General features: G+C 46.8%; 1 protein-coding gene across 3 annotated transcripts in view; it reads right to left on the bottom strand.

Moving 5' to 3' along the window:
- Nucleotides 1-11,866: 11,866 nt before the first annotated feature.
- Nucleotides 11,867-26,209, bottom strand: part of trh (PAS domain-containing protein trachealess) — a 592,592-nt gene continuing 578,249 nt past the window's right edge. For all 3 annotated transcript variants that reach the window (XM_084582630.1, XM_084582631.1, XM_084582632.1), the window contains 7 exons: nt 25,625-25,790; nt 24,968-25,086; nt 22,931-23,234; nt 21,898-22,045; nt 21,437-21,555; nt 20,394-20,563; nt 11,867-16,059 (listed from right to left, as the gene is read on the bottom strand). In XM_084582630.1, the coding sequence (XP_084438756.1) occupies nt 15,013-16,059; nt 20,394-20,563; nt 21,437-21,555; nt 21,898-22,045; nt 22,931-23,234; nt 24,968-25,086; nt 25,625-25,790 (2,073 nt within the window). In that variant the 3' untranslated portion in view covers nt 11,867-15,012. The remainder of the gene's footprint in view (nt 16,060-20,393; nt 20,564-21,436; nt 21,556-21,897; nt 22,046-22,930; nt 23,235-24,967; nt 25,087-25,624; nt 25,791-26,209) is intronic.

Consider the following 26,209-nt stretch of genomic DNA (forward strand, 5'->3'; position numbering starts at 1 on the left):
TGTGTTAGTTTTTGTTATGAAACTCTCGGAAACATATGTTGAGACCAGTTGTAAAAACAAGATTTGCCCACTCTGTGCACCCCAAGGAACACCTGTGCAAAATTTCACTGTGATTCAACAAGTTCAAGAGGGAAAAATTGTGTGCACAAACTATAAAAATGGGCAAAAACAACAATTTGAAAAAAAAAGCAATTGAAAGTGAATTATTTGCATGCTGAATGCCAAAATTCTGACTCAAATCCCATGAAACTTGGTGATACTATATTTCAATATGTTGACCATTGGATCACAAGACTAAAATTCTGCTGCTGCATACGTTTCACCCTCACGGTTCTTGCGAATCGAGTCCTCTATACGAGTTACTCGCCTCGCTTCAGCAAGGTTGTTGGGGACTGCTTTGGTGGCCGCGATGTGCACTTTCTTGGCTATGCTGAAGAATGTCTTGTGGTTGAAGTGGTTTCGGTAGACCAAGAATGCCACAAAGCCTCGACAGCTGATCCTGGCCAACACCAATCGAACGCGCTGCAAGCACTGCTTTCACGTTGATCGCAAAACTATATCGCAAAACTATACCATTGCACCGCTCTGGGTCGCAGCCTTCACGCGCGGCAGTAGCAGTGCTAAGCGATGAATAAGCAGCAGAAACAACTGCCGCCGGGCATGTTCCGTTCGCACACCTGAGCTCTATGAAAAAAGCGAGGCCCTTGCACTTGTTGACGACCTCTACAACAGCGACTTCGCACTTCCCGCATGTCGCGCACATGGCACCGCTCACGAGTCGGGTCAGCGCGTCAACTTCGCAGATAACGGTGCTTACGCCGCTTCCACTATCAGCTGCTTCATCATCTTGGAACATTGCCAGCTCCGACGCGCTCACGAAGTCGAAAGTGTTGCTGATAAAATCAGACTTGCTTGATTGCATAGCAGTCGCAGCGCTTGATGGCGTGCTGCCTTTCCGCTGGCGTACGGAGCTTGCAGCATCCGCTGCGTTCGTTGCACACCTTCGCTTCTGTTTGCGCTTTCCCCTGTATAGGCGCAAGTATACGTTTCTTGCGGAGACGAAAGTTACGCGTTTACTCGTCGTTCATCGCGTCAAATTTTCGATGAGAAAAGAAACGCCGGCTGATACACAGACGAGATGAAATGCAGCCGGATACGAAACTGTGCGTCACTGGCTCCACCGCACGGCGCCAGCCAATGGCGATTCCGCGTTCTCGTCACGTGTCCAGTGGGAGCGCTCGGAAGACGCGGGAATACTGCTTTTTTCTTTATTTTCCCGTGAGAATACGAAACTGACAGACGCGCCCATCGAAAACGGAAGGCTTGGACTATTTTTTGCAAATGGCCGCGATGCCAGCCTGCGCCGTTGCTACGTGGGGCGGCCGCTCAAAAATGGCCAAAATTTAATTCGCGATTTTTTCAGTCACCGCGAGTCATTCAGACACGTTTTTAACTAACTTTCCATTGAAATCTTGTTTTCATATTTTGCTGCATAAAAGTAGGATGTTGAAAGATGCTAAAACAGGGAAAAACAAAAAAACGAAAAATTTCAAAATAATGGCGATTTTCGACCCGCGTCTCCCCTGCGTGCATTGAGTAGCCTATAGCTGACACGAGGATGAGTTCTCAGAAGCCCGTGCAAAACAATGGTTGAACTTGTCTGCGGCCTCGACCAAATCGCCGGAAAAAAAAAAAAAAAGAAGGAATGCAGGGAAATGTTTGCAGTGTTGTTGCCACGAAGATGGTCTATCGTGACCATGTTTTAGCGGCATTCGTCGACGACTGGCGAAAAACTACTGGCGCTTCGTTGATCTTATCAAAGCGACTACTCGATTCCTTGCTTTTTGTACTCGAGACATAGGTTTTTATTTTTGAGGCATGCTTACAACGTTTCCAAAGCATGTCTCTGTATGAAATGGCACGCATTGTGTTTTCAGTCAATCAGTTGTAATCCTTTCTGCCTTTCTTTATTACAACACGCTTAGAACTAGTTTCGAACTTCTTCATTTGGTCGCAGAAGTCACCATAGACTATCTGCGGTGAATTAGAACTAGTTAGGGCCATTCAGTGAAAACTACTGATCAGGCTATCTAAGACCCTCTGGCCAGTTATAGTGTTGTAGAAGACCTTATTTGGTGGGGTGGACAGAAGTGAACTTGGCAAAGGAAAAGAAGGAGACGATCGGCAGGCGACCAGGTAGTGATCCGCAAAACATTGCAGAATAACACAAGAAGTAAGGGAGTAGTTAGGTGCTCGCAAAGCGATGTGGTCTAGACAGGGCGTTGTTAAATGATCACCAACTATTTCTTCACGGGTGAGAGCTGTTATTGTATTTGCAACACCGCACGACGATAGGACGGACAAATAGATGCAGAGCCAACTGTAGGGCATAAGGTATTTATATTCAGGTCTCCCACAAGACATAATTCTACTGATTTTCATGACTTCAACATTTCCTCGAGCTCTAACAGAAAACGGGTAACACTGTTGCAGGGTGGCCGATAAAGAGCTGTAAATTTAAACATCGGGCGCCGCAAGTTATCGTCCGCGCTAGGCATTCCGCGTGAGAGAAGTTCAGGTCAACAGGTGAAATATCAAACGTGTATCTTATGAAGATAGCGATTCCGCCTTCTCGTCGATAAGGCCGCGTCACAAAACGGCACTGATAGGCCAGTACTGAAAACGTGTTCATGCAAGCGTCTGAAACAATTTCTGTCAAAACGAATACGCCAACAAATCCGATTACTGACGTGGCAAAAAGCTTAAATTCTTCCCAGTATTTTCGAACACTTCTGTCATTTGTGTTAACGATGGTAAATTCATTCTCTGAGCTATGACCGAATGTGTCCTTGAATGACCTAAGGTTTGGCAACTGGTAGCAAGTGTTATCCATTGCAGTTAGATAATTTGATCCAGGTCAGCTGGCCTAATTATCTGAAGAGACGAGTTCTTGGTCCTTTTCACATAGACCTTTCCACGTTTAAACCACGCAAACTTGTACCCATTTTGCTTGGCCCTTGTTTTTGCGGCGCCAGAATAGATTTCGGTTCTGTCTTGTCAAGTTCTCGTTGAAAAATATCGTCTGACGCTTTTCAAGTTCGCAAAGATTTTCAAGCTTCCTGCGAGCCTCTGATAACTTTTACCTGGAAACAATGGAAGCGAAGCGCACCAATTACCTCGGGATAGAATCCCGCCTGCCGGGCAGACGATGGATCGCTTCAACCTCTGATAGCGAAAAATCTGGAACTTCTAGTTTTTCAGCGATCTATCGTAGCACCTCCTTCAGAGTTTCGTCCGTTTCTTCCTCGAGACCGTGAATTTCCATATTTATGTTGTGACTGTATTGCTCGCTGTCATTTACCTCCGTTTTTATCTGCTCAAGTTGTTCGGCTTGAGCATGGATCAGTTCAGTTCAGTTCAGTCGTTCAATCGTGTCCGACTCTTCGTGACCCTATGGACCATATCACGCCACGCTTTCCGGTCTCTCACTATCTTCCTAACATCACAATTTCATCTGCAGCGCCTCGAGGATGCCATCTAACCATCGCGTTCGCTGCCTACCCCTTCTCCGGCGACCCTCAACCTTTCCCAACATCAAATCTTTCTCCAGCGACTCCTCTCTTCTCATCAGATGACCAAAGTAGCTGAGCTTTAACTTTAGAATTTGACCCTCCAATGAGCAGTCAGGGTTTATGGTCTACAATATCGACTGATTTGATCTTCTGGCAGTCCAAGGAACTCTCAAGAGTCTCCGCCAGCACCACAATTCAAACGCGTCAATTCTTCGGCGGTCAACCTTCCTCACAGTCCAACTCTCGCGTCCATACATCACAACTGGAAAGACCACAGCACGAGTTATACGGATTTGAGCATGGATAGTTGTGCTCATTGCGCATACTTCCGCTTCTTGAGAGCTTGCTTGTTCTTTCGTTGCTTTCGATTCATCATGGAATCATATTTTGCCGACAGAAAACTCACTGAGCTCTCCAATACTCGAACTGTGCTGGTTAGAGCGGTCACTTCAGTTCTCAAAGCAGCAGTGAATGAACCTTCGATTGAAGAACCGGTAAGCATTCTAGGCTCTGTCTGATATTCTGCAGTTGCAAGAGCAATGCAGATTCCACGCTCCTACTTTCGTCGACATCGGCAGCATCCGTCTGGGAGTTGGAATCACCTGCGCGTTTCTTTTCCGCTCTGCATGTCTTGCATACCCATACGTCCCGTTTTGCTGTGCCCATTGTGTGAAATGTGTTTGGCGCGATTCCAGAACAGTTTTGACCCAAATGGTAAGAAAAGTTACAGCCAGTACAGGTCATGAATTTCCCATCATCGGGTAGCGATTTGTGACAAGTGATACAATCTGCCATTGTTGTATACAGTGTGCAGCTAGCGGCAAACTCAAGTTTGAGTGATAACAGCAAAAAGGAACACGTTACCTTTTGAAATACAAAGTGTCAGCGCAGTCCCCGCCGACTGCAGAGGCTCCCCGCTGTCCACCATGACTTGGGCAGTTCACAGGCGAATCCTGGTTTTCAGCGGAGTTGGCCGCTTGACGCCAGCGGCAGCTGGATGGATGGCACTGATAAAGGTGATAGCAGCATTCGGGGCACAAACGAGAACAGCATGCAGACCACCGCCTGTTGAAACACGTGCGTAGGGCTGAGCCCCCGCCGCTGACTGCAGAGGTTCCCCGCTGTCTACCATGGCTTGGGCATGTTTGCAGGCGAATCCTGGTTTTCAGCCAAGTTGGCCGCTTGGCGCCAGGGACAGCTGGATGGACGGCACTGATGAAGGTAACAGCAGCATTCGGGGCACACACAACACCATTTAGACCACCGCCTGTTGAAATACGAGTATCTGCGTAGGGCTGGGCACTCGCCGCCGACTGCAAAATAATCAATCAATCAATCAATCAATCAATCAATCAATCAATCAATCAAGCAAGCAATCAATCTTTATTTAATGTGTGCAGGAACAACCATGTGGTCTTCGTGCTGCAGCACACACACAAAATGAAAATGCACACACAAGTTTTACACACGCAGATAGAACGCAAAAGAAGAAACAAATAACACATGAAATGAAACTGAGACGAAAAGTGTCACGCAAACAAAGAAATCAATGAGTAGCATGTCTTATATACACAAACAGAAAATTTTAGAGCACACCACGAAAAAAATATATATAGCGAAAAAACAACAAATAATTGACATTGATTATAGTAATAGAAATATACATAAAATAAAAAACCATTCCAGGCGCAACAAGTGCGTGGTACTTAAAACACAGGCTAGAAATACAGGGAAATACAATCAAAAATAGAATTGAACGCGGGAGAGTAAGATTCGAAAATAAACTTTAAAGTTAAAATATAAATAAGACACGGATAAAAAGCAGTACAAGATACTTTAAACAGCACTGAACAGGAGAAAAAGCAAAACGTGAAGTAAATTAAATACAATACTTAGGCTATGGAAGTTATATGTGATACAGTTTAGAGTACAAAGCTACGAACGTCCAATATAAATGAAGAGAGCGAGTTTTGGAAGATGTCACGGTGAAGACAAAAAGAGTTAAACAACATCTGCATTCTGTCAAGAGGGGAATGGGAATGAAGAAACGGAGAAACTTGAAACAATCTGAATTCCCTCATGTTCTTTCGCGGAACGCGCAGTAGGATGCACTCTAAGAGCTGAGGGCACATAATGTGGCATGAAGGAGCTTGTACAGAAAAATTATATCTACTCTGACACGGCGGTAGTTAAGAAAAGGAAGATTCAGTGAGGTACTCTTGGTGGAGCGAGAGGAGGAAGTTGAGCAAGGAAAGCGATATCGAAATATCCGTAAAAAATTTGCTGTACTCTGTCAACCTTGTTCCAGTTCAATTTACAAGTGCCACTCCAAACAACCGACGAGCACTCTAAAAGCGGCAAGCATATGGACAGGTACAGCTTTAGGAATGGAAGTGGAGTACGGAACTCTCTCGAAAGTCTGCAGACGAATCCGAGTGTCCGCATAGCCCGCTGAGCAACGCGTTTAGTATGAGAGGAGAAGCTGAGGTGCGGTCAGAAAGTACACCAAGGTCATTAGTTTCATCAACCTTGTCCAACAGCACATAATTCACAGTATAATGGTAGAGAAAGCTGTGCGTTTTACGAGTAAATGAGACAACCCTAGTTTTGGAAGAATTGAGGGTAAGTCGATTCTTCGCACACCAATCAGAAAAAGCAGACGTCCGATTGCAACAACAAACAATCTTGAAAAGAATGTATGACCTTGAATATTTTTATATCATCAGCATAAAGAAGAAACGAGGAGTTCTTGATGAGGGAGGAAACTGGAAAAAATAATAATAATAATAAAATTAGAGGGTCTCTTAGATGTCTCTTAAGAGGTGAATCGCGAAAGCCTACCCTTCCTATCCTATAATTTTTACAATTGGTTTACAAGAAAGGAAAGGCGCAGTATCTATCACACTTTCTCCGGCAAGTGTGAGTTTGGACGGTACAACATCGCTTCTGTTGTGTGGCGTTCTTTGGCGCGCGTTCAAGTGTGGCATTGCAGATGGCAGGGACTTATCCCGCCTCGGCCAATCAGAACGCCGCAAAAGCGGGACGCACTTTGCCCACGACAGCACGAGCCATTAAAGGCTTCCGCCTTAATATTAATAATTGATGATGATGATGATGATGATTGATTCACGGGAAAGGGAAAGCGCAGTATCTGCCACACTTTTTTTGTGGACACTTGAACCGCGCCGTAAGGAAAGGGAGGAAGATAGGAGTGAAAGTGGAGAGAAAGGGATGCCGTAGTGGAGGCCTCCGGAGTAAGTTCGACCACCTGGAGATCTTTACAGCACCCGGACGCCGCGTCCTTCCGCCTCCATTGGAACGCAGCCGCCTGCGTCGGAATCGAATCCGGGTACATCGTGGCCCCGCTATGGTTGCGGTTGCATTGGCATCGCACAGAAACTGGCACAACGCCTGCAGCATCCTCAACGCCGCAACTGTTACCACCGCGGAAGAGGTTGCCATTGCGTATAGCTCTGACCAACCCCTCCATCAAAGCAGTCGTTAGCAATTCTCAACAAGCAATTCGTAACATCGATGCAGGTCGCATATCCCGACAGGCGCACACTATCCTCCGATCTCTTCCCTTACCGTCTACACCTCGTCTTCACATATGGACCCCAGCCCATGAGGCGCTCAGCGGGAACGCACAGGCACATGCTCTAGCCCGAGAACTCAGCTACCGGGCGGAGCACCCATCTCAGCCTGCCGCTTTCACTGACATTCCCCAAGGCACTCATTTACGCCTTGTTACGTACACGGACATTTTCCCGCATTATCGGCTTGAACGGTGTCATACCCCCCTCCACAACGGGAGCTATCCCGGCACGAGGGCGTCCATTGGCGCAAAATACAAACAGGTACCTTTCCAAATCCTGGCTATATAGAAAACTTTTCCCAAATCTTATTGCACCTAGCTGCAAACACTGCTCACAACCGGCCACATTCATTCACATGGTGTGGACATGTAGACGACACAACGCAGACAATACAGCTACAGTGGATGCGTGGGAGTCCCTCCTGCGTACCACCGAGCTCGCCCAACAGCGCCAGCTCATTTTGCACGCACTGGAGGCCGCAGAGTCCCAAGGGATCCCTGCTGACCTTCTCTAAGCAGTGCAACCAGACTTTCGGCTGGTTACCCTATTTTAGGAGTAAATAAAGAGCTTATCATCATCATCCGGCAAAGTAGCCGGCCGTCTTACCACTGCACAACCGCGGCGGGGCTTATGGGCTACGAAGCGGCGGGAAGTGCAGTACTGGCTGATTCGGCTCATTACAGCAATGGGCTCATTTTTCTCACTTTTCTCTCCATCAGCTGAATGTCGCATTAGAAGACCAGGCACAGTAGCAAAAACCACACCAAGATTTCAAGACCCATTCCTCTTCCTCTCCTACGCCGCCAACACTTCAATTAAGCAGGAAAAAAACCTATTTGTCTAATCGTTGTTGTTGCTGTGGCTGTGGCTGTAGCAAGAAGAAAAAGAAAAAGCGTGGGCCTGCTACTGGCTCTGTAGCTGAGCCACCTCCGCTGCCTCGTGCGGAGAGAAGAGAAAAAGTAGAGATGAGGGAGAAAAGGACGCACGCCGCAACAGCCGTCCCCCACCACCTAAGCGGTGGCGGGTGCAATGACGGCCTACAACGGAAAGAAATTCGGTGGCAGGCTAGCCCCCACCGCAAGCGGCAGTGACATACCTGTCCCAGCTCCATCAGGGCCAGGAGCAGCCACGCTCCGTCCTCTCCCCCCTAATCGTTGACGTGCGGTAGTTGTGCACTGAAATTAAACGCGCAACGTGCGCAACGTGCACAACAAAGTGCGTAATTCCCGGCGCCACCCAAAGAACAAGCGTTGAGTAAATTTTGCTGGGCTCAGCTTCAAGAGTTCCTGGCCGTCGTCTAGGCGGGGGCATAAATTCCCCAATTCTTTGTTGAACAAAAAGGTATCACACACTCATTCACTCACTCGAACAGAGCTCCGAAGGTGCGAAAACTGACGCCGCACATGCTACCCGCGTGCATTTTAGCATCCCAAGAAAGAGAGCGAGGGAGCACACTTATGTTGAACCAGCTTAGGCTTGCAGCCACAGAGCAGCGGCCAGTGACGGCGACCGCAACGCAACTGCTGCGATACTTTCGGGAAAATACAGTAAAGGTCAGAAACCACGTAAGCATATTTTCACGTGATTACGTAGACGACAGAACGTAGGATATGGTGAGCTACGCACAGGTAGAAGAAGCTGGTTGGGTTCATCGTGCTGTCATGACCCAGGTTTTGTGTTGTAGTCCTGGTTGGTTGTCGGAGCAGGCGGCTGGAAACAGACTTTGAAGTGAGATGGGAACTTTATATACAGTATTTACATGGTAGCATTGGTTAGTGGGAGACTGACTAGAGAAAGTCTCCGTTTTACGACCCACGACACACACTTCTCGCCTGTTTTATAAGATTGAATCCCTAGGTTCCCTAGATGAGAGGCAGGCCAGATTATGAGGGAGTGTGTCACCTCCCTCTCCCGCACTCTCACACACACGCACCAACACTGCTCGCACTCATTGACACGTCCCTCTGACTGGTCCTGGCCGCCGTGCGTGTTTGCACCTGGGCTGGCTCATCGGTCCCGACGTCGCTGGGCGGCATTCAACGAGGCAACTTAGCCGAAAGCTGTCCCCGGGACCCATCACGGGAAGAAAGGGAAGAATGCACGCCCGCGCTCCGTAGCGGTGCTCGACACTTGAAGGGACCGAAAATTAGTCGTTTCCTCTCCTTTGTCCGGCATTCGACTTGTTGGCGGGACTCCTGGTATGCTCAACCATAGCTTCCTTGCTCAACACTTGAAGGGACCGGAAACTGTTTCCTCTCCTTTGTCCTGTCATCAACTTGTTGGAGGGACGGTCTCCGCAGTTTGTATGTCCGATCACAATAGAGCTGAGCCTTCTGCCCTCGTGATAGCATTTTAAATAAAATTGTCAGTACGCGCTCTGCACGTGCTGAGTTTAAATAGTTTTGGTGAGGAGTGCTGAGTACCAACATGGAGCCTTGAGCCTTTGACGCAGCCGCTGACAGCTAGGCTTACCACCACTTCGGTTGGATATGCTTGAGAACGGCGACCCGACAGTCATTTGTGTGCGTCTTCGATGAAGACGTTCAAGAGTGGCTTAAAAACTGCGAGGTGGCAAGCTGGTAGATCGGTGGAATCGTATAGTGCGAAAATAGTAAATAACGTATTTTTTAAAAATAAGCACACTAATTAACCACTTAATGACCCCTTGCCCAAGCATTTTCCCCCAGAATAGCCGAGCACCAGGCCGGGGGAAATCTTGTATCCATGCAAAAATCGGTGAGTACCGGTGGTGGTGCCAGTGATCGTACCTGGTACCTCCTGAATGCGAGACGGATGCTATAGCGACCACAAGGCCATCGCTTCGGTTCAATTCGGTTTGATAAAAATGAAGATTCGCTCATTATCGGCATGGGACTGTCTCACAAAGAAACTGCAGAACTGTGTTGACGACGAATTTGACACAGAGGGTGCGCAGAGAAAAAAAAAATGGCTGCTGCATAGCCGGGCTAAGCCCGGTTACGCAAGCGAAGCATTTGTTTGTCTTGTTTATGGCGTATGGCTAAGTTGATTAGGTTCATATTTTTGTATTCTTTAGTATCGTTGAATCGCTGTTTGGTTTTATAACTGCAAATACTGATTGGGGGTCGGTAAAGTAGTTTGCTGTCGTTTCAATGTTCGTCACAGTAGGTCGACATCAACGTCTCTTTCTCTCTGGAAGACTAGATCTATGGTAACCTCCACTGTTTCGGCATCCTTCAAGCGCCGTTGAGCCAGTCGACGCTCCCATTCTTTTTTAGTCTCTTTCGCTAGCGTGGCACGTTTACGTTCTTTAGCTCTAGTTACATCCTTAGCATGTCTGACAACATGAGCTGGATGATCATAATCACCTCGTCGTCATACGATCATCCCGACAACGATGAAGGTTCCGGCCGGCTCGTTTCATTAATAGCTAGAAACGTAGGCGAGCGGCGCCTTCTCCTTTTCAAGTAACGGCGAGTCACGTGGCACGTCACGGGGCTGAGACATCTCCGCTCCTCCTCTTGAAGGAGGAGCCGCCATATATCGTCCTAATTAAATTAAATAGTAACTTAGCTAATTAGCTGGTCGTTTCCGAAGTTGCAGACGTCATCACGGGCTGAAAGTCTTTTACAGCATTCTATTTATGTTTTAGTGAAATTAATATTTCAACACTGAATCTTGCGAAATTTTTTATGAAAGTATCGCTGAAACACAGGTTGTGAAGTAGAAGACGGGACCGCTCTTAGACGCTGACGAAGAAGACGCATTCTATTGCACTTTCTCACGCAGGGCGAGAACCTCGCCCGCCGAACTTGGCGTCGTCAAAGCGACCTTGTGCATTTGGTGGAGGTGCGGTGGATATGCGCTAGGTATCGATCCCCGTAGCTTTTAGTGTTTATAAATTGATGGCTTATCAATTTCTTGAGCAACTTGATTAAAATATGTGCTTCCTCAGCTGCAAACGAACGCACTGTTCAGCTTAACAACGCATTATTGATCGCAACCAATATATATTGCACACTATGCGGAAATATATACTTTACAATATTTAGCTGCATAAACATACCACGGTGTAACACTGGTGTAAAGCATGCGTACACGTAGCAGTGATGTGGTTTTATAACACTGTCGTCGCATTACTTTCCTAATCCATAATCAACATTGTTGTAAGTGCTGTAATGTTACATCAAGTCTGGCAGTGTTGCTGCGACAATGCGACATGTTGAACGTTGTGCAAGAAAAGACAACTTAGGTATGGCTATATGTTGCAGCAACCTCACGTGCTGTCAGGATGCGTTTCATCTAGAATTTAGAGCGATGATCTCGACACTATAGATGGGCCTACTACTCTTACCTGCGCAAAGAAGAGTATCTTGGACCAGGGGCCGCACCCTGCTGTGGACAGGGAATTCTGACCCACCGAGTGACATCGTGGCATGAAACTCGGCAATTTCGAAGGAGGCATTTTGGTTTCCGGGGTCGCATTAAGTTACCGCGCTTTTGAAGAAACTGTTATCACTAACTGCATCGTCATTACTCATCCCTTCTACCATAATTATAATCATCATTAGGGCTACTACCATCATTATCAACTAATGCACTGCCATTATCATTGCTACTACGATCATTATCACGAACCGTAGTGTTATCATCACTACTATCTTTATTGAGTAAACACAGCAATTTTACCGTAAGGCAAATGATCCTTGTCTGTTTATTCGTGGTCGTTCGATAATTCGAACTTTTTTCAGGTTTCGTGAAGTTCGAATTAACGAGCTTTTGCTGTACATGAAGAACCACAACACACTGCGCTGACATATTCAGTCGTTTTTTTATTTTCTTCTCGCTTCATCTGTTTTACAACTGTGCTCGAAAAAAATCTAGGAAAAGGGAACGAAAAGTATTCTCAATGTGGATTTCGCGTTCAAAAAAAGCATGTCCCAGGGACAATGAACTGATGCACAACCCGGTAAAGAACGCGGGGACTAAAACACACTGAACCTGCATAGCTTAGAAAAAAAAAAACAAAAAAAAAAACAGGAAGCTTGTTCCGCGCGAAGCTGAGACCCACGATGGATTTGACTTGACACTCAATGACTACCAGTGGCATACGCTTTCTTCAGACTACGGTCGTAACAGGTGCCTGACAAAACAGGATAAATAAAAGAGCATGCCGTGAAGTTATTTTTGCCAAATAGAAGTGGTACATTGAACATCGTACACAGTTCAAGCACCGATGAATTCGTAAGCCCTGCTTTAAAAAGAAACCAAGGGTCTACAAATTACGAAATGGCCATGATATATTGCGTAATGCCGTACATGGAAATGAATTGTATTTTGCTTTCTCCCTCCTCTGCATGGTTAGTCCACTCTGAGCAGATCACGGCATTTGAAAATGTAAGGTATAATATAAAAAAAATGTTTCCACTGATGTATTAGGAAAGACCCACTATAGCAAATACAATGCATGGCATTTCCGGACATAGTTTATTAGAAACCTAAAATTTGACATTCTCGAGTGGGTGAGAAGTTTCCGGCGACCAGATGAGTTTATGAAGTTATGCAAGAGACTTTTTGACAAAGTGCATAAAATATTTTGAAACTTTGTAAGCTACGTTATAAAGTGCGGAATTCGTTAAGGATAAAGCCGTTAATAGGGAAAGGTAAATCAACTCAGTTTTTAGCATTATTGCAGCCAGTTGCTGTATTAATTTATATGAAATATTTACCCTGACTCTTTGAGTATGTTCTCCCAGTAAATGTACCGCACTTAAATTATCATCAACATATTGCATCTATGTTTTGTAATAAAGCTATTGCTTTAGAGCTGCAAAAGATACAAATGCATCATCTTGGTGGTTAAATGTAGCATTACCCGTTCATTATGAAAAGGCAGTCAGCTACGACCGCAGTGTAAAAGTAGCCAGCTCACTAGTGCCAAATGTTTGGTTTCCAGTCAACAAAAAAAGATAACACAAAAAAGGTCAACTTTTTTTCTAAATTGTAGACCTTAGGCATTGCATCCTCATTGCTTTGCACTGACTGTACAGCTCAGAGGTCAAGGCATTGGCAAGGAGCCTATTGGAAAAAAAAAACAAAAAAACTTTGCTCTTATGTTAACCTTCGTACAGAGCCCAAGATGGTAGCAGGAGCAGAAAGGGACCGGGATCAGAAAAAAAAAACAAAAAAAAAAAAAAACGATGCAGCGTTCACTGCCATCCCACTGTAGACGCTGACTCGTCTTCTATAAGGTCTTCTATGCTATATTAAGTGTATATATAATATATAGATATCTTATATCTATATAAATTTTGTATCACAATTCGCCATCATGGCTTGCCCGCACGCATGCCCACTATGCACACAGCGCCTCGGGGAGAAGAAGAAGGTACAGAGGCAGGGGGGGGGAGTAGTGGGAAGGTGAGAGAGGTGTGGGCAGCACAGCAAGGCAATAACCATGGGGATGCACCGGTACACACAAAACGCACGCACTTCAGACACACTAAAACACTGCGCAAAAGTACAACCTCTGCCCACGAAGCTCCGAGACTGAGGGTGAAAATTGAGCTTGTGAGCTTTGAGTTCGTCAGCTGTTATGATCGAAGTGATTTCTTACACCACGCTTATGCAGAATATTTCTGCGAGATCATTAAGATGCAAGTGAACACTTATTTGTGCTGCTTATAAGCTGCATTACCTGCATCCTCTTGAAATATATAGTGATGTCGATGCTTTTTGAGAAGTTGTTTCAAGTGTGGTCAAAGCTCCATCCTGTATGTATTGCAAAAATCTGCAGTATGTTTGAGGTGTTTGCACAAAGAAGCATGCTAAGCTTTATGCCTGGTCTTTTTCATAATTGAATCCACCACAGCACTAGACATAATCGGAATTAAAATGCTAGCTGCTTATTTCTAGTGATGCAGGTAGCTATAGGTGCATGAAGCATTTATTTGTTCTGATCGCTTTTCCTGATGTGCACTGCCAGTCAAAGGTGAGCTATTTTTATACACACAAACCCGGAAATGGTGAGCTGCTAAAGTCAACACAGAAAAAAAAAAAAGAACACATCAGTGTCTACACCAGCTGAGATATCAAGCTTGTCTCAGAGCTTTGTGGTCAAATATTGTAACGAATCAAGAAGAAATTCAGTAAACTAGTTACAGTGACAAAGTTGATGCACACAAGATGCACACCAGATGCAAACAAACAACAAGCACATTCGCGGGTGTTGACAATAGACTCGCACGAAATCACACAAGTATGCGCCATAATAAAAAAAACCCTCTCAAACATTGGAATGTGTCACAGCATGACGCCGACTGAGCTTTCAGGTCTCGAAAGACGAAAACACCTATGTACACAGAAGGCAGGTTGAGGGAACTCTGTAGAGTTGCAAGCACACAACACCTGGATTGAAGGCGAGGTTGTTGGGGAGGGACAAAAGGGTTGAGACCAACAGCAACAACAAATACTACAACACGAGGCTTGCCAAAGTAAATAAAGAAATGTAAGCAGGGAAAGCCGCGTCACTGGGAGATATCTTCCTTTTTTTTTTTTGTCTCATTTTCGTCATCGCGAACGCGGGTACGCGCTCACGTAAGTTGCAACAAACAACTTTCTTCACCATTTTTTCTTGTTTGTCTGCCGCGCCACCGGGACGTACTCGCGCAAAATATGACAGCCCTCCGCTGACGCGAACCGGCGTACGCCCGTTGGTCTTTGTGCCGAAATTGTTCGCAGAGGGCGCCGCAGTCTCATGAAATCGAGTCTCACCATCATGTACACGCGCACACACACACGTGGAGAAACGGTGTCGGAGCAGCAAAAAAACAAGGAGCCAAACTGGCGCGTATCCTCCCACAGCGCTACGTGTTGGGCTGCTGCGAGTACCAGGCGCCGTTGGGCTTGCCGTACAGGTGAAAACCGCCCGCATAGAGTTGCTGCTCCTGCGGCGTCGCGTAGTCCAGGCTGCCGGGGTGGACGAGCACTTGTGGCTTGAGGGGCAGCTCGGCGGCCGACACGTAGTGTCGCATGTGGGGCATGGCCGCGGCCGCGGCCACGGCCGCCGCCTCGGAGAAGGCCGGACTCTCTGTCAGACCCAGCTTGTTATCGCGTGGCGAAACCGAGGACGGCGGCGTGACGGCCGAGAAGGGCGGCGGGGGCTCCACATAGCCAGCATACGGGGGCAGGACGAACGCGTCGGGCGTCGTCCACGGCCCGTCGGGGGGCGTCGGTACGTCTCCATAGTACGTCGGCCGCGAGGCGGCCGCGGACACGTGCGACCCGGACCGTATCACCGACTCGCGGTTGACGTACAGCTGCCGAAGCAGCGTCGATGCCGGCAGGGGCCCGCCATGAGGCGATGCCCCTGCCGCGGAGGCGCCGGTGACCCCCGACTGGGGTCCCCCGATCCACTGGATGGCCGCTGAGCGCGCCGAGCGCACCTCTGGCAGGTGCTTCTTCATGGCGTCCTCGAGCTCGCGCACGGTGAGCCCTTCGCCGGTTGAAACCTGGCCGCCTCCCCCCGCTTTCCAGGGCCGCGACAGGCCGTCGCAGGGGCCGTCACACGAGTCGTCACCCGTGCCCCCCGGAACGGAGGATACGGCGCCGACGGACGAGCGACCGCCTGCTGACGACGACGCTGGGTCATCGACGACCACGAGCGACGACGGTTCGGAGGCGCGCCCGAATCCGTCGGGCGCCGGGGGGAGGCTTCGGGCCGGGCTTGGCGGCTGCAGGCTCGATGCGCGGCTGCCCGGCCGCGAGCACTTTGGGCTGGCGCGGCTCGAGCCGTGCTGCGAAGCGTCGTCCGAGCTTCGCTTGCGCGAACCCTTGGTGTTGGACGGCGCTGCGGCGGCGGTCACCTCGTAGCGGGCGGGACTAGCCGATGCCGATGGATGTTCGGCTCCCTCCTGCAGGAAACAGACGTAGTGTTAAGGGGTCGGTGAGAGGATATATATGGTTCATGTCAGTCATGACCTGCCTCACAGAGCTGTTCACCAGGAGATAAGTGCATAAAAGCCTGCATGACAAAATACTAAAAAAATATTCCACATGTGCTAAATGAATAGCAGTCACTTCTTCGACGCTGTGGCATGGTTTGTCTACACTACGGCAGCCAGCTATAGCCTTCAGTGTCAGCGTCTGTGGTGCCTGAAAGGGCGCGAACTCGGGCCTCTCTTTTCGCGTGGGTGGGTGTCATTAAAATCAGCCTGCCAAGAAATTTGAATTCACGTTACCCCTGTGCCACGGGCAGGAGCTGCCAACTCGCGTCGCTCCTTTTATATGATGGGTGATATCAGAATCAGCCTGCCAGAACCATTTGCATACACGTTACCCCAAGGACATGCAGGCACGTCCTTGCGGCTTGGTTAAAGTGGGACTTTATATATGGGCTGGTAGCTTACGCTCTCGAGTCATACCCTTAAAGGTTAAATTAAAATTAAATTAAATTGGTTCACAGGAAGGGAAAGGCGCAGTAACTGTCACACTTGCTCTGTGGACACCCGAACCGCGTCGTAAGGGAAGGGAGGAAGGTGGGAATGAAAGTGGAAAGAGAGAAAGAGGAGCCGTAGTGGAGGGCTACGGAGTAATTTCGACCACCTGGGGATCTTTAACGTGCGCTGACATCGCACAGCACACGGACGCCTCTTCGTTTCGCCTCCATCGAAACGCAGCCGCCGCGGTCGGGTTCGAACCCGGGAACTCCGGCACAGGTTGAACTTAAGTGTCCCCATTAATGTAGTACCCTACACTGATAGGGTGTGATAGGGGAATAATGTAGCAGGCGCAATAGAAGCTTCCACTTCCATCGAGGTTTAACCAGAGATAAACTGCAGATAATATTTGACACCAGTGGCTATGCCGGGGTTCTGTCGCAACAAATAAACAATACGATGCATCGGTCGATTGCAGCGCTGAAGAAATTAATATTTTTGAGATCACTGCAGAATATGCATTGGAGAAATGCGTGTGCCTAAGCGTTGGTGTTCGAAAGATGTGTTAGCGGGTTTCGGGAAGTGACAGATATTGCGCCTTGTCTTTCCTGTAAACAAATCACAGAACGTCGGTGATCTTTGATGCGTTCAACGGAATGCTGGTTATGTTCGATAAGGGGCACGTGATGTAACGTGTGCAGCATGCAACGCTCAGGCTTTTGCATTTTTACACTGAGACACGTTACTGGAATCTAAGAAACTAACCCGAAGTTGGCTGGCGACCATGACTGGAAGCTGAGAACAGAAACCGGCAGTTGTGTGGCGGCCATCTTGGCTCCAAATTACACACTTAATTGGCTCTGATCAATAACCTAACTAACCCACATAAACTATTTTGTCAGTTGCACAGCTCTCCTTAAGCACTATCCAATGATACCATTTTTCCGATATACCAAGTAGTTCCTCGTTTACAGCTCTGACAAGGTCACGCCCTTGCGAAACCCGCCTACATAGCCATAAAATGCTCAAGCATTAATGAACAGTCATCACTTGATCATTAAGCAATCTTTTTATTCCCTCATGAGTCTGGCTTGTCAAATGAACAATGCTTTTGTTAACGAAGCTCCACTCCTGTAATTTCAGAGGTAAATAACTACAGCTAGAACCATCCTTCAATGACTGATCTAGCACTTTCCTGCTTTTACGGTATTTTCCCGTCATCATGAACGCAGAACGGCCACAATGTGTCAAACAGCATAGACCTCTGCAAGTTGCCAGTGTGGCAAATTTGCCTGTTTGTACTCATGCGCGTTTAGTAAAATGGAAACTTTTTCAAGCTTGAGTGGTTCCTTCCCTGATGAAACTGCATTCAGAGAAGTTCAGTGGAATTTTTCTTTCTACAAAAGCTGGTTTGGACAAAAAGAAGAAACATTCACAGAGTTTTGAGGAACTTTTCAAAAGTACCAAAATGGTCTCACTTTCTCTAAATTTGCAATGTTTTCAAGCTGCTCTAGGCAAGATAGAAATAGAAAATTTCGGGTCTAACTGAGGGAATGCTCATATATGGCATGTAACATCTGAATGTGATCAGATGTTAAAAAAAAGTCTGTTGGTCCCATGATGCATCCAGTATTGACAGGTTTTATTCTTGACCGAGACATAAGGTGAAGCTTCACAGGTTCTATGAGAAGGAAAAGTTGTAAAGCAACCAAAACACACGCAATTAGCAACGCTCACTTGATAAACTTGCAGTAGCCAACAGTGCATGCTTAGCTACCCGCTAGTACACATGCACCTCAGCACTCTGTGCACAAGAGGTTACACTTAGGGTTCTAAGCATGCAGCTGAGTTCAAGGGCTTCTTGCATACGAGCGCACACGAGCTCAAAAAATTAACTTGAGTGTTTCAACAAGGAGTGGAAGGAACTGGAAAACAATTATGGGGCTTCCTAAGTGCTCTTATGATGCAGTGCGATAGCATTAGAGGGTTGATCACTGCCGTGCCTACCACAAGTGTCCTTTACTTTAAAGGTCATGCACCCCAAACGTCCTATGTCTCCAAAGTATTTATTACAGATTATTCATTTCTGAGATAATTACCCCTAAGGTGCATTAAGGGTACTTAGCTTTGAGGTATTTTACCTTAAAAATAACTTGCCCTGCAGATCTTCAATTGCCCACGCCTTCCAAGGGGGTGAATATATTGTTTCTGACCAGTTTTATGGCTTCTTGGGGTGCATTTTATGAACCTTCATGATGTGCCATCTAATTTTGGGAAGAGCACTTTCAAATTTTGCAGTGCTTTGTGATTGGTCTTTTGTCACCATCTGTCTCAACCAGACAGAGAATGTCGTTCCATTCGGTGGCAGAATTCTGGTGTGTTGACCAGTCTAATGCTATCACAATAAAAGCATGAATGAAACACACTGACATATGCCGTTCTTTTGGGGCTAGCAAATGTAAGTGCGAGGGATATGTGAGGTGCTGGGTGGCGTGCTCTGCAGAGGGGGAGATATCCGGGCGTGAAAGTGTTGTGCGTGATGTGTTGGGGGAGTAGTAATACTCTCGGCACCCTCTGACCTGATAGGCGTCCACGTATGCGTGGCAGGCCATTTGAACGTAGTTCGAATCGGACCGCCTCGTGCCCCGAATCTGCGCAGCCAGCATGGAGCAAAGACAAGGTGTGACAATCTTGACTTCCAACAAGTTCAACGCGTTAGTAATAATTTAGCAGACTTGCTATTTACGTTCACAGGCGATAAAATCACCAGTTCGTTTCGAACCGTTTTCGCAGATGAACAAAAACATTTCAGTCATTAAGAACTCTACAAAACGTCCCTTACCTCGTGTTCAGTTAAGCTTTGCTGGTATTATAAAATGATAATGAATATTTGATGACATCACTTGGAAGTTTTGGGAATCAATGACCACATCAAATGCAGTACTCGTCTGAGGCAATTTTTCAAGTTGAGCAAAACAAAATATTGAAGAATGCGTCCATACATCTGTATAGCAGCACAATTCAAAACCAGTGCGACGAATTTTCTTTCCTTTATCCATTTAGGGCATATGCGCAGAAGCTATGGCTGGTGCCCTCAAAAGGAGATGTGATGCATTCTTTTCTCGTCTTGCTTTTTCCGTCGAAAAGGGGACGCGAACATTTCCTTGCATAAGGTTTACAAGCAGTCAAAGAAAAAAAAGGTTTTTAGAGTTAAGGCTTGCTTGAGTATCGAACATACACTTGGTCACATAACGCATGTACAATCTGCCATGCCACAAAAGCACCAAGTGTCAGTGGCGCATCGACCATGCTTTACAGAGCAAGAACATAAAGTTCTATGCACGAGCCCTGTTGAAGATGGTTACAATGTAGTTGGCCAAGATAAATGCCAAATTCATTTCACTTCACTTCACTCACTCACTTCACTAGCTGAACCAATTGCCAATTCCACTACTTCTTGAGTAACAGAGGTTTCTCAGTTTTTGCAAATGTTGGTTTGAGGAAATTCACGTCAGCAGCCGCCGCTATCAGTTATTGCATGATTGCTCCCAGCGAGTTGAAAAGCCTTGCAGAGATGGAGTTTGTCTCTTGAAATCATTTAAATTGATAAGCAGGCATACAGGCATACAGGCATTCCTGGTCACCTCGCCGGCAATGCCTGTGTGACTTCACTCGGTAAGCTGCACACTGGCCAGATAAACACGTGAAAAGAGTTTTAGCTTGACCTGCAAATGTGCCATTCACAAAGAGAAAATATAGTTATGTTCCCAGGAAAGGAAGTGAATTGGAATGCTTCAAAGGAGACCAACCTTGGCGTTCCTGAGCGAGTCAAGCTTCCCTACGGCGCCCAGCTGCGTCAGGTGCTGCTGCTGCTGGTCGGCGGCCGATGGGACGTCCTGACTCCCTCCCAGCGCCGAAGACGGCGTAGGCTCGTGATTCTTTGGAGACGGCTCGGTGGCACGGCCAGGAGACCGCTCCTCTGCAGAGGGTACAGATTTCTGATTAGCTCGGAAATAGAGGGACATTGGTGTATGCGCACTGCCTTCTCTTTCCTCGGTCCTTTTTCTCTTCTGTGGTAGTCATCGATATGAACCACCTCTAACTAGCTCAGCGTACTGGAAAATGATAACGGGGCGCGAACATAGCTAGATGAACAGACGTTTTCGCGTTCTCAATTTTCTGCTGCTTCTGAGCTACTGAACAGCTTCCGGAGCCTAGAAATATGATAGGGCAGGCAGAAAAGAGAAGTGTGCAAGAAGGGCCGGAGGAAAAACTGCAATGCCAAAAGACCCATTAAAAATGGTGGATTCTGCCCTTGGTCCAAAGTTTAGCAAAGGGTAGGCGGACTTTGCACCAGCAAGTTGCATAAATGGCTTTGAAAAGCTGATTTTTCCTGGAGCCTCCGTCATTTTTTCTCAGATGTTATGGCACTAGAATTCATTTCCCAGCCTTTACTTATACTTGCTTTCTTTCCTAGTTTTCTGATTTCTGTCATTCTTGCTACAAATGTGGAACTCATATTTGAGATTTGCAACACTCTTTTCTGTTCGTCATAAACATCTATATGCTAAAATCTTTTTTCTCCCTTTCCCCACCTATACGGTAGAGTAGAAGAGGCATCTGTATCAGGCTAACCTCCATCATATATTTCGATATAACATTTCCTTTATTTTCTTTTCTACTGCTTAAAAAAGGAAGGCACTTTTTTAGATAAAATTGCGAACGTTTGAGTACAAAGCAACGAGCAGAACTCTCCGAAATGAGTTATATCAGGCTCGTATTTGCCAATAATTCTGCGCTGCCGCTCCCGATGAGTTTGGCGAGGTGGAGGCATTTTCTCTACATCGCTCACCCCGCGGCTCATTGTCCGGCGTGGAGCCCCTCTCGGAGTTGCTTGGGTCGTCAGGCTTGATGTCTCCGATGCCGCGCATCTGACTGCAGTCCATCACGCAGTGTTCGTACTCCACGCCACTGCACCAAGACAACAAACGGCCATGATAAAAAAAATGTGCGTTCACGTGCTGAAATATTAAATGTCATCATTAGAACTATTTCTATAAAGTGTTGAGCCAAAAACAAACAGGTACCATTGCTTTTGAGTGATATCCCTCGTTACACCGTGTAGAATTTTGAGACTTCTCATTGGCATCACCTCACAATGTACACAGGAAATAAAAGGCTATGAAAATAATAACAGCAAAACAATTTTTGATGTCACTAGTGAAGTGATAGTGATATAAGTGTCGCCACTCTACCAGATTTTCTTAAAAGGAAAGAGCTTTCTCTGTGCGGGACACCTGTGCGGCAGCGTACCTGAGAACATAATTGACGCAGATGATGCTCTGCTCTTCGGAGTTCTTATTGTTGCAGATGACCGTGGCACAGGTTTGCATCCAGGTGTAGCCGCCGTTCTTGTTGATGAGCCGATAGTAGCCACTCATCACTTGGCCCTTGTTCATCACTGCAGACGGCAGCACGGCATATGATTAGCCCGAGGCACACACCGCAACGTCAATCCGAGTCTACAGTGCGTCTGTCGCGTCAGCGACCGTTTCTTCTGTCGTCACTACATAACTACACACAAGTCTTTCAGCTGCGTTTTTGCCTCGTACAGCCTCGAAGGACAGCAAAATAAAGCCTTGATTGTCCACATATAACAAGGCACTCTCGGCAACTCACGAGTCGAGTGATAGGCTCGAACGTCACACCCATTCACGCATTAAAATTTTCAAAAAAAAAAAAGGCGTCTACTGCTGGTGCTGCTATTTGCTAATTAATTTCTCCCAACAGGGGCCTCAATTTAGCCAAATCGGCTGGGAACAGAGCATAAAAGGAGGCAGTAAAGAAAAAAAAAACATGCAGGACTGCACAGAAGCTTGTCCGAAACCATACTCAACATTTTCCTTCATGCTCTTTTTGAATAGCTCAAATATCTTTTTTTTTTCTTTCTGGACCCACTCTGCCACGGTGGCGCAGTGGTTAAGATGCCCGACGATATGCCCGAGTACTCGGGTTTGAACCCGACCGCCAGTGGGTGCGTTTCGATGGAGGCGAAACGAAGAGGCGTCCGTGTGCTGTGCGATGTCGATGAGCGTTAAAGATCCTCAGGTTGCCGAAATTACTACATAGCCCTCCACTACGGCACATCTTTCTCTTTCTGCCTTCACTCCCGCCTTCTCCGTTGCCTTACGGCGCAGTTAAAGTGTTCACAGGACATTCATGTGACAGATACAGTGCCATTCCTTTCCTGTGAACCAATTATTACTATTACTTCCGAATACCGGGAATAAGGAAATAGCGCCTCACTGGCGCAGAATAGGAGAAGAAGTAGCAGTGCACCACTCACGGTCCACGTGGCACTTTCGGAGCTTCTGCACGTCCTGGCCGTGCACCAGCGAGTACAGGTTTCGTCCGGCCAGGTCCTCAGGGCTGTAGTCGAGCAGGTCGGCGACACGGGGCTCGCAGTGCGCGATGCGGAAATCAAAGCCCAGCCGCGTAACGAACATGTCGCACTCTAGCCGCACCTCGTTCACCGAGGGTGGAGGTAACGCAATGGCCATCGCCACCATTCCGAGAATTTGCGGCGGCTGCTTGGAGCGGCCCGGCGAGAACGAGTACTGCGGCCGCAGGTGGCACAACACCAGGACCACCTGCGATGAGCCGCCGCGACGGTAAGCACGTATGCAACAGTTTGTTTATATGCGGTGGTAGCGCATTAATGAACAAACAGGACTAGTGTTGTTATATTTGTCGCAAGCAAAAAAAAAGAAGCATGGTCAGTAAAACATTGCTTGGCGAATCGGTTCTGTATACCTGGAGAAAGCATAACATGAAAAGGACAAACACAGGCCAAGAACTATGTTCAAACACGCTAGGACAGGCTTAAAGCAGCCCTGTACTGCCTTGTGAATGAACGTGATCGCTTCATCACCTATACATGAATTCCACAAATGCCACGAAGCAATGGTTATGAACAAACAGGCACAAAAGTTGGCGGGACCTGAGTTCGTGGGAAAATATTTCTGTGCGACTGGGCAAACATGGTGAATGAAATGTGCTAAATCACGAAGGGACACGCGCACGCCTAATTTAGAGAAAAATACCATAAGAAAAACTAGCGAGGCAACGAAGAAATAAATGTTTTTCCACAAATCCGCATCCCACAAACTTTTGTCTCTGACTGTAAGGTAGAGGAATTACAGGAATCCTAGATTCCACTTTTATTTTCCTGTTAATATTCCTTCTTAAAGTTCTGTGTGGTCTCGGGGGCTAAAAGTTGCTGGTTAGCAGCTCGAAATCTCACCTGGCGTGTTTTTTTTTTCTCGATCGACATTTAGATGTGATATAAGCAGACGACGTCGGTCGCAAGATTTGGAGATTGATTTTTTGCTTTGCGTTTTCTGAAAGACGATCCACTCCTCTTCTCCGAGTGTAAATCAAATTGCAAAGGCGGTCCGATGCTTCGCCCATTAATTGGCTGTACACGCGATGTGTACGACCTCAATAAGCACTTGTAAGCGTCAAAGTTATACGGGGCAATAACCTCACACAATCTCATCAAATCGCATATACTCTCATACGGTGCACATCATTATCATAAAATATATCCCATAATTTATGATAATGTACAAGAAACTATGAGGTCCTATGCAATTATATGCGACTTGTACGGGGTTTCTTATGCGAGTTTTATGAGAGTGTATGAGAAAATGTGAGGTTACTGCCTCATACAATTTTTCCAGTAGGATAAATATCAGTGAAGAGTACCAAGATTCACATTTTATGACGACAAGCACCATAATGGTAATTTTTTTTTATTGTGTAGTAGCAAATAGAAAATAAGTATTCAAGGTGAGCATTTTTTATACGATATTTTTTAACTAAATTTCTGTGATACGGGAAGAAGGAAGCCACACCAGGAAAGCGTGTACTTTGCAAACATGTTTGTCCTGAAGTGGCCGAAAAAGCACAATTTCTAACACACGCTACAGCATTTCTCAGCGCTTCTTGTCTTGTATGATCGAGATTTGACCGCAAGGACATCAGAAACGGTGGCGATTAAGATATAGGCAAACTATGAAAAAGTTATAAAGAAAACACCGCTGACTATTTTCACATACGTCGTGCCTCATTAAATAACAGAGTGGCTTACATACTAACAGCCTCGCACATCGCGGCGATTCTCCTCCGAGTGTAAATTTACATCGTACTAAAATGAACTAAAGAAGAATACACCCGACCACCGAAACGTGTGGACGAAGCATTATTGCGCCTAGTATTGAGAGGGAAGGAGGCCAATAAGGCTCTAACCCAATCACCTCTCTGTAACCATTTAAATGGTTAATAAATGTTTAAACCACCACCCACTCCGCGTAGCACTCACCCGGTATCCGGAAGACTTGAAGTGGCAGCCTCGCTTCGTAAGAGTAGACTTCATGCGTACGCAGAATGACCTTTCTAGACCCTTGTAGGCTGCGCTGCTACTGAGAGTCATCACCGGAGCTGCGGAAAGGAGAAGCCAGAGGGATGGCGATCACTGATCACAACGCAGCCCGCCGCCTCAGGAGGGTGAGCGAAAAAACAACAACGTTTAAGTGGTAAATACACACAACAGGCTAGAACACTGCCGAAATCTACGAGGACACAGCTTAAACAAAGCGAAACAATGTTTCATGGTGTATCGGAGTAGGTTTTGACCATCCTTCAGCGAAGGAATTAGCCGATAAGTATAACGGTTTTCCTTAAGTACACCTCTGACGCGTGAAAGGTCTACAACCCGCCACAACAACAACGTAAACGTAATTGTAAACAATTTAATTCTTGGCATGTGTACTAAATTTGTCAGCTTTAATTGCACTTATATTTCAGAATCTCAGCAGTTGACCGCTATCTCCGCCTGCAAGTGTCAGTCAACTTGTTTTATTTGTTGGAAAACGAGAGATAAAAAATTATACGCGGAAGGAGACACCTTTCTGAATAAGCACTGGATGGCGCAAAATCCGTGCATACTGACAAGGAGGTAGTGCTTATGTAGGTATACCTGGCCTGTCGAGGGAGTTTGGCGTCGAGGATCCGTCGTCCGAGCCCCCCGAGCCTCCCGAGGGCGAGGAGACCGACTGCGACAGGTTGATGCCGAGCTGCTCAGCAAGCTCGGCGTGGTCCTGATGGTGCACGTAGTCAAACACGCTGCTGCCCGTCATCTCCACCTACCGCCAGAGGGCCACGGGGGCGAGAAGCTTAATACGACAGCAGCGCACTAAAACACACGCACCAGCGTAGCCAGCCCCCAATGAGCACACGAGGAGATGTTGAAATGGACTAACTGGTACGTGCGTATGCTGTAGCGACTGAATAGCAGACTGACTGCTCTCAGTAACCTACCCTGGACAAAAATATTGGATCAGTAAGCTGCTAATTCTCATTTCCAAAGACAATACTAAATTTTTGACAAGTTACTGATTTGGTGCACGAAGCAAAGACAGTTTCCAAAACGCAAACTCTTCAATAAGTAATGCCCACAGTGGCGCGCTTATTTAAAAGCTTGAACCACATTATAAGCTTGACGTGGGTTTCAGTTTTATTTCCGACTGTGGTTGTTTCCACAGCAACAATCAAACACCGTGAA

The sequence above is a fragment of the Amblyomma maculatum genome, chromosome 10 (assembly GCF_055883805.1).
Source record: "Amblyomma maculatum isolate TAMU_Amacu chromosome 10, ASM5588380v1, whole genome shotgun sequence".
In the NCBI taxonomy this organism is placed as follows: domain Eukaryota; kingdom Metazoa; phylum Arthropoda; class Arachnida; order Ixodida; family Ixodidae; genus Amblyomma; species Amblyomma maculatum.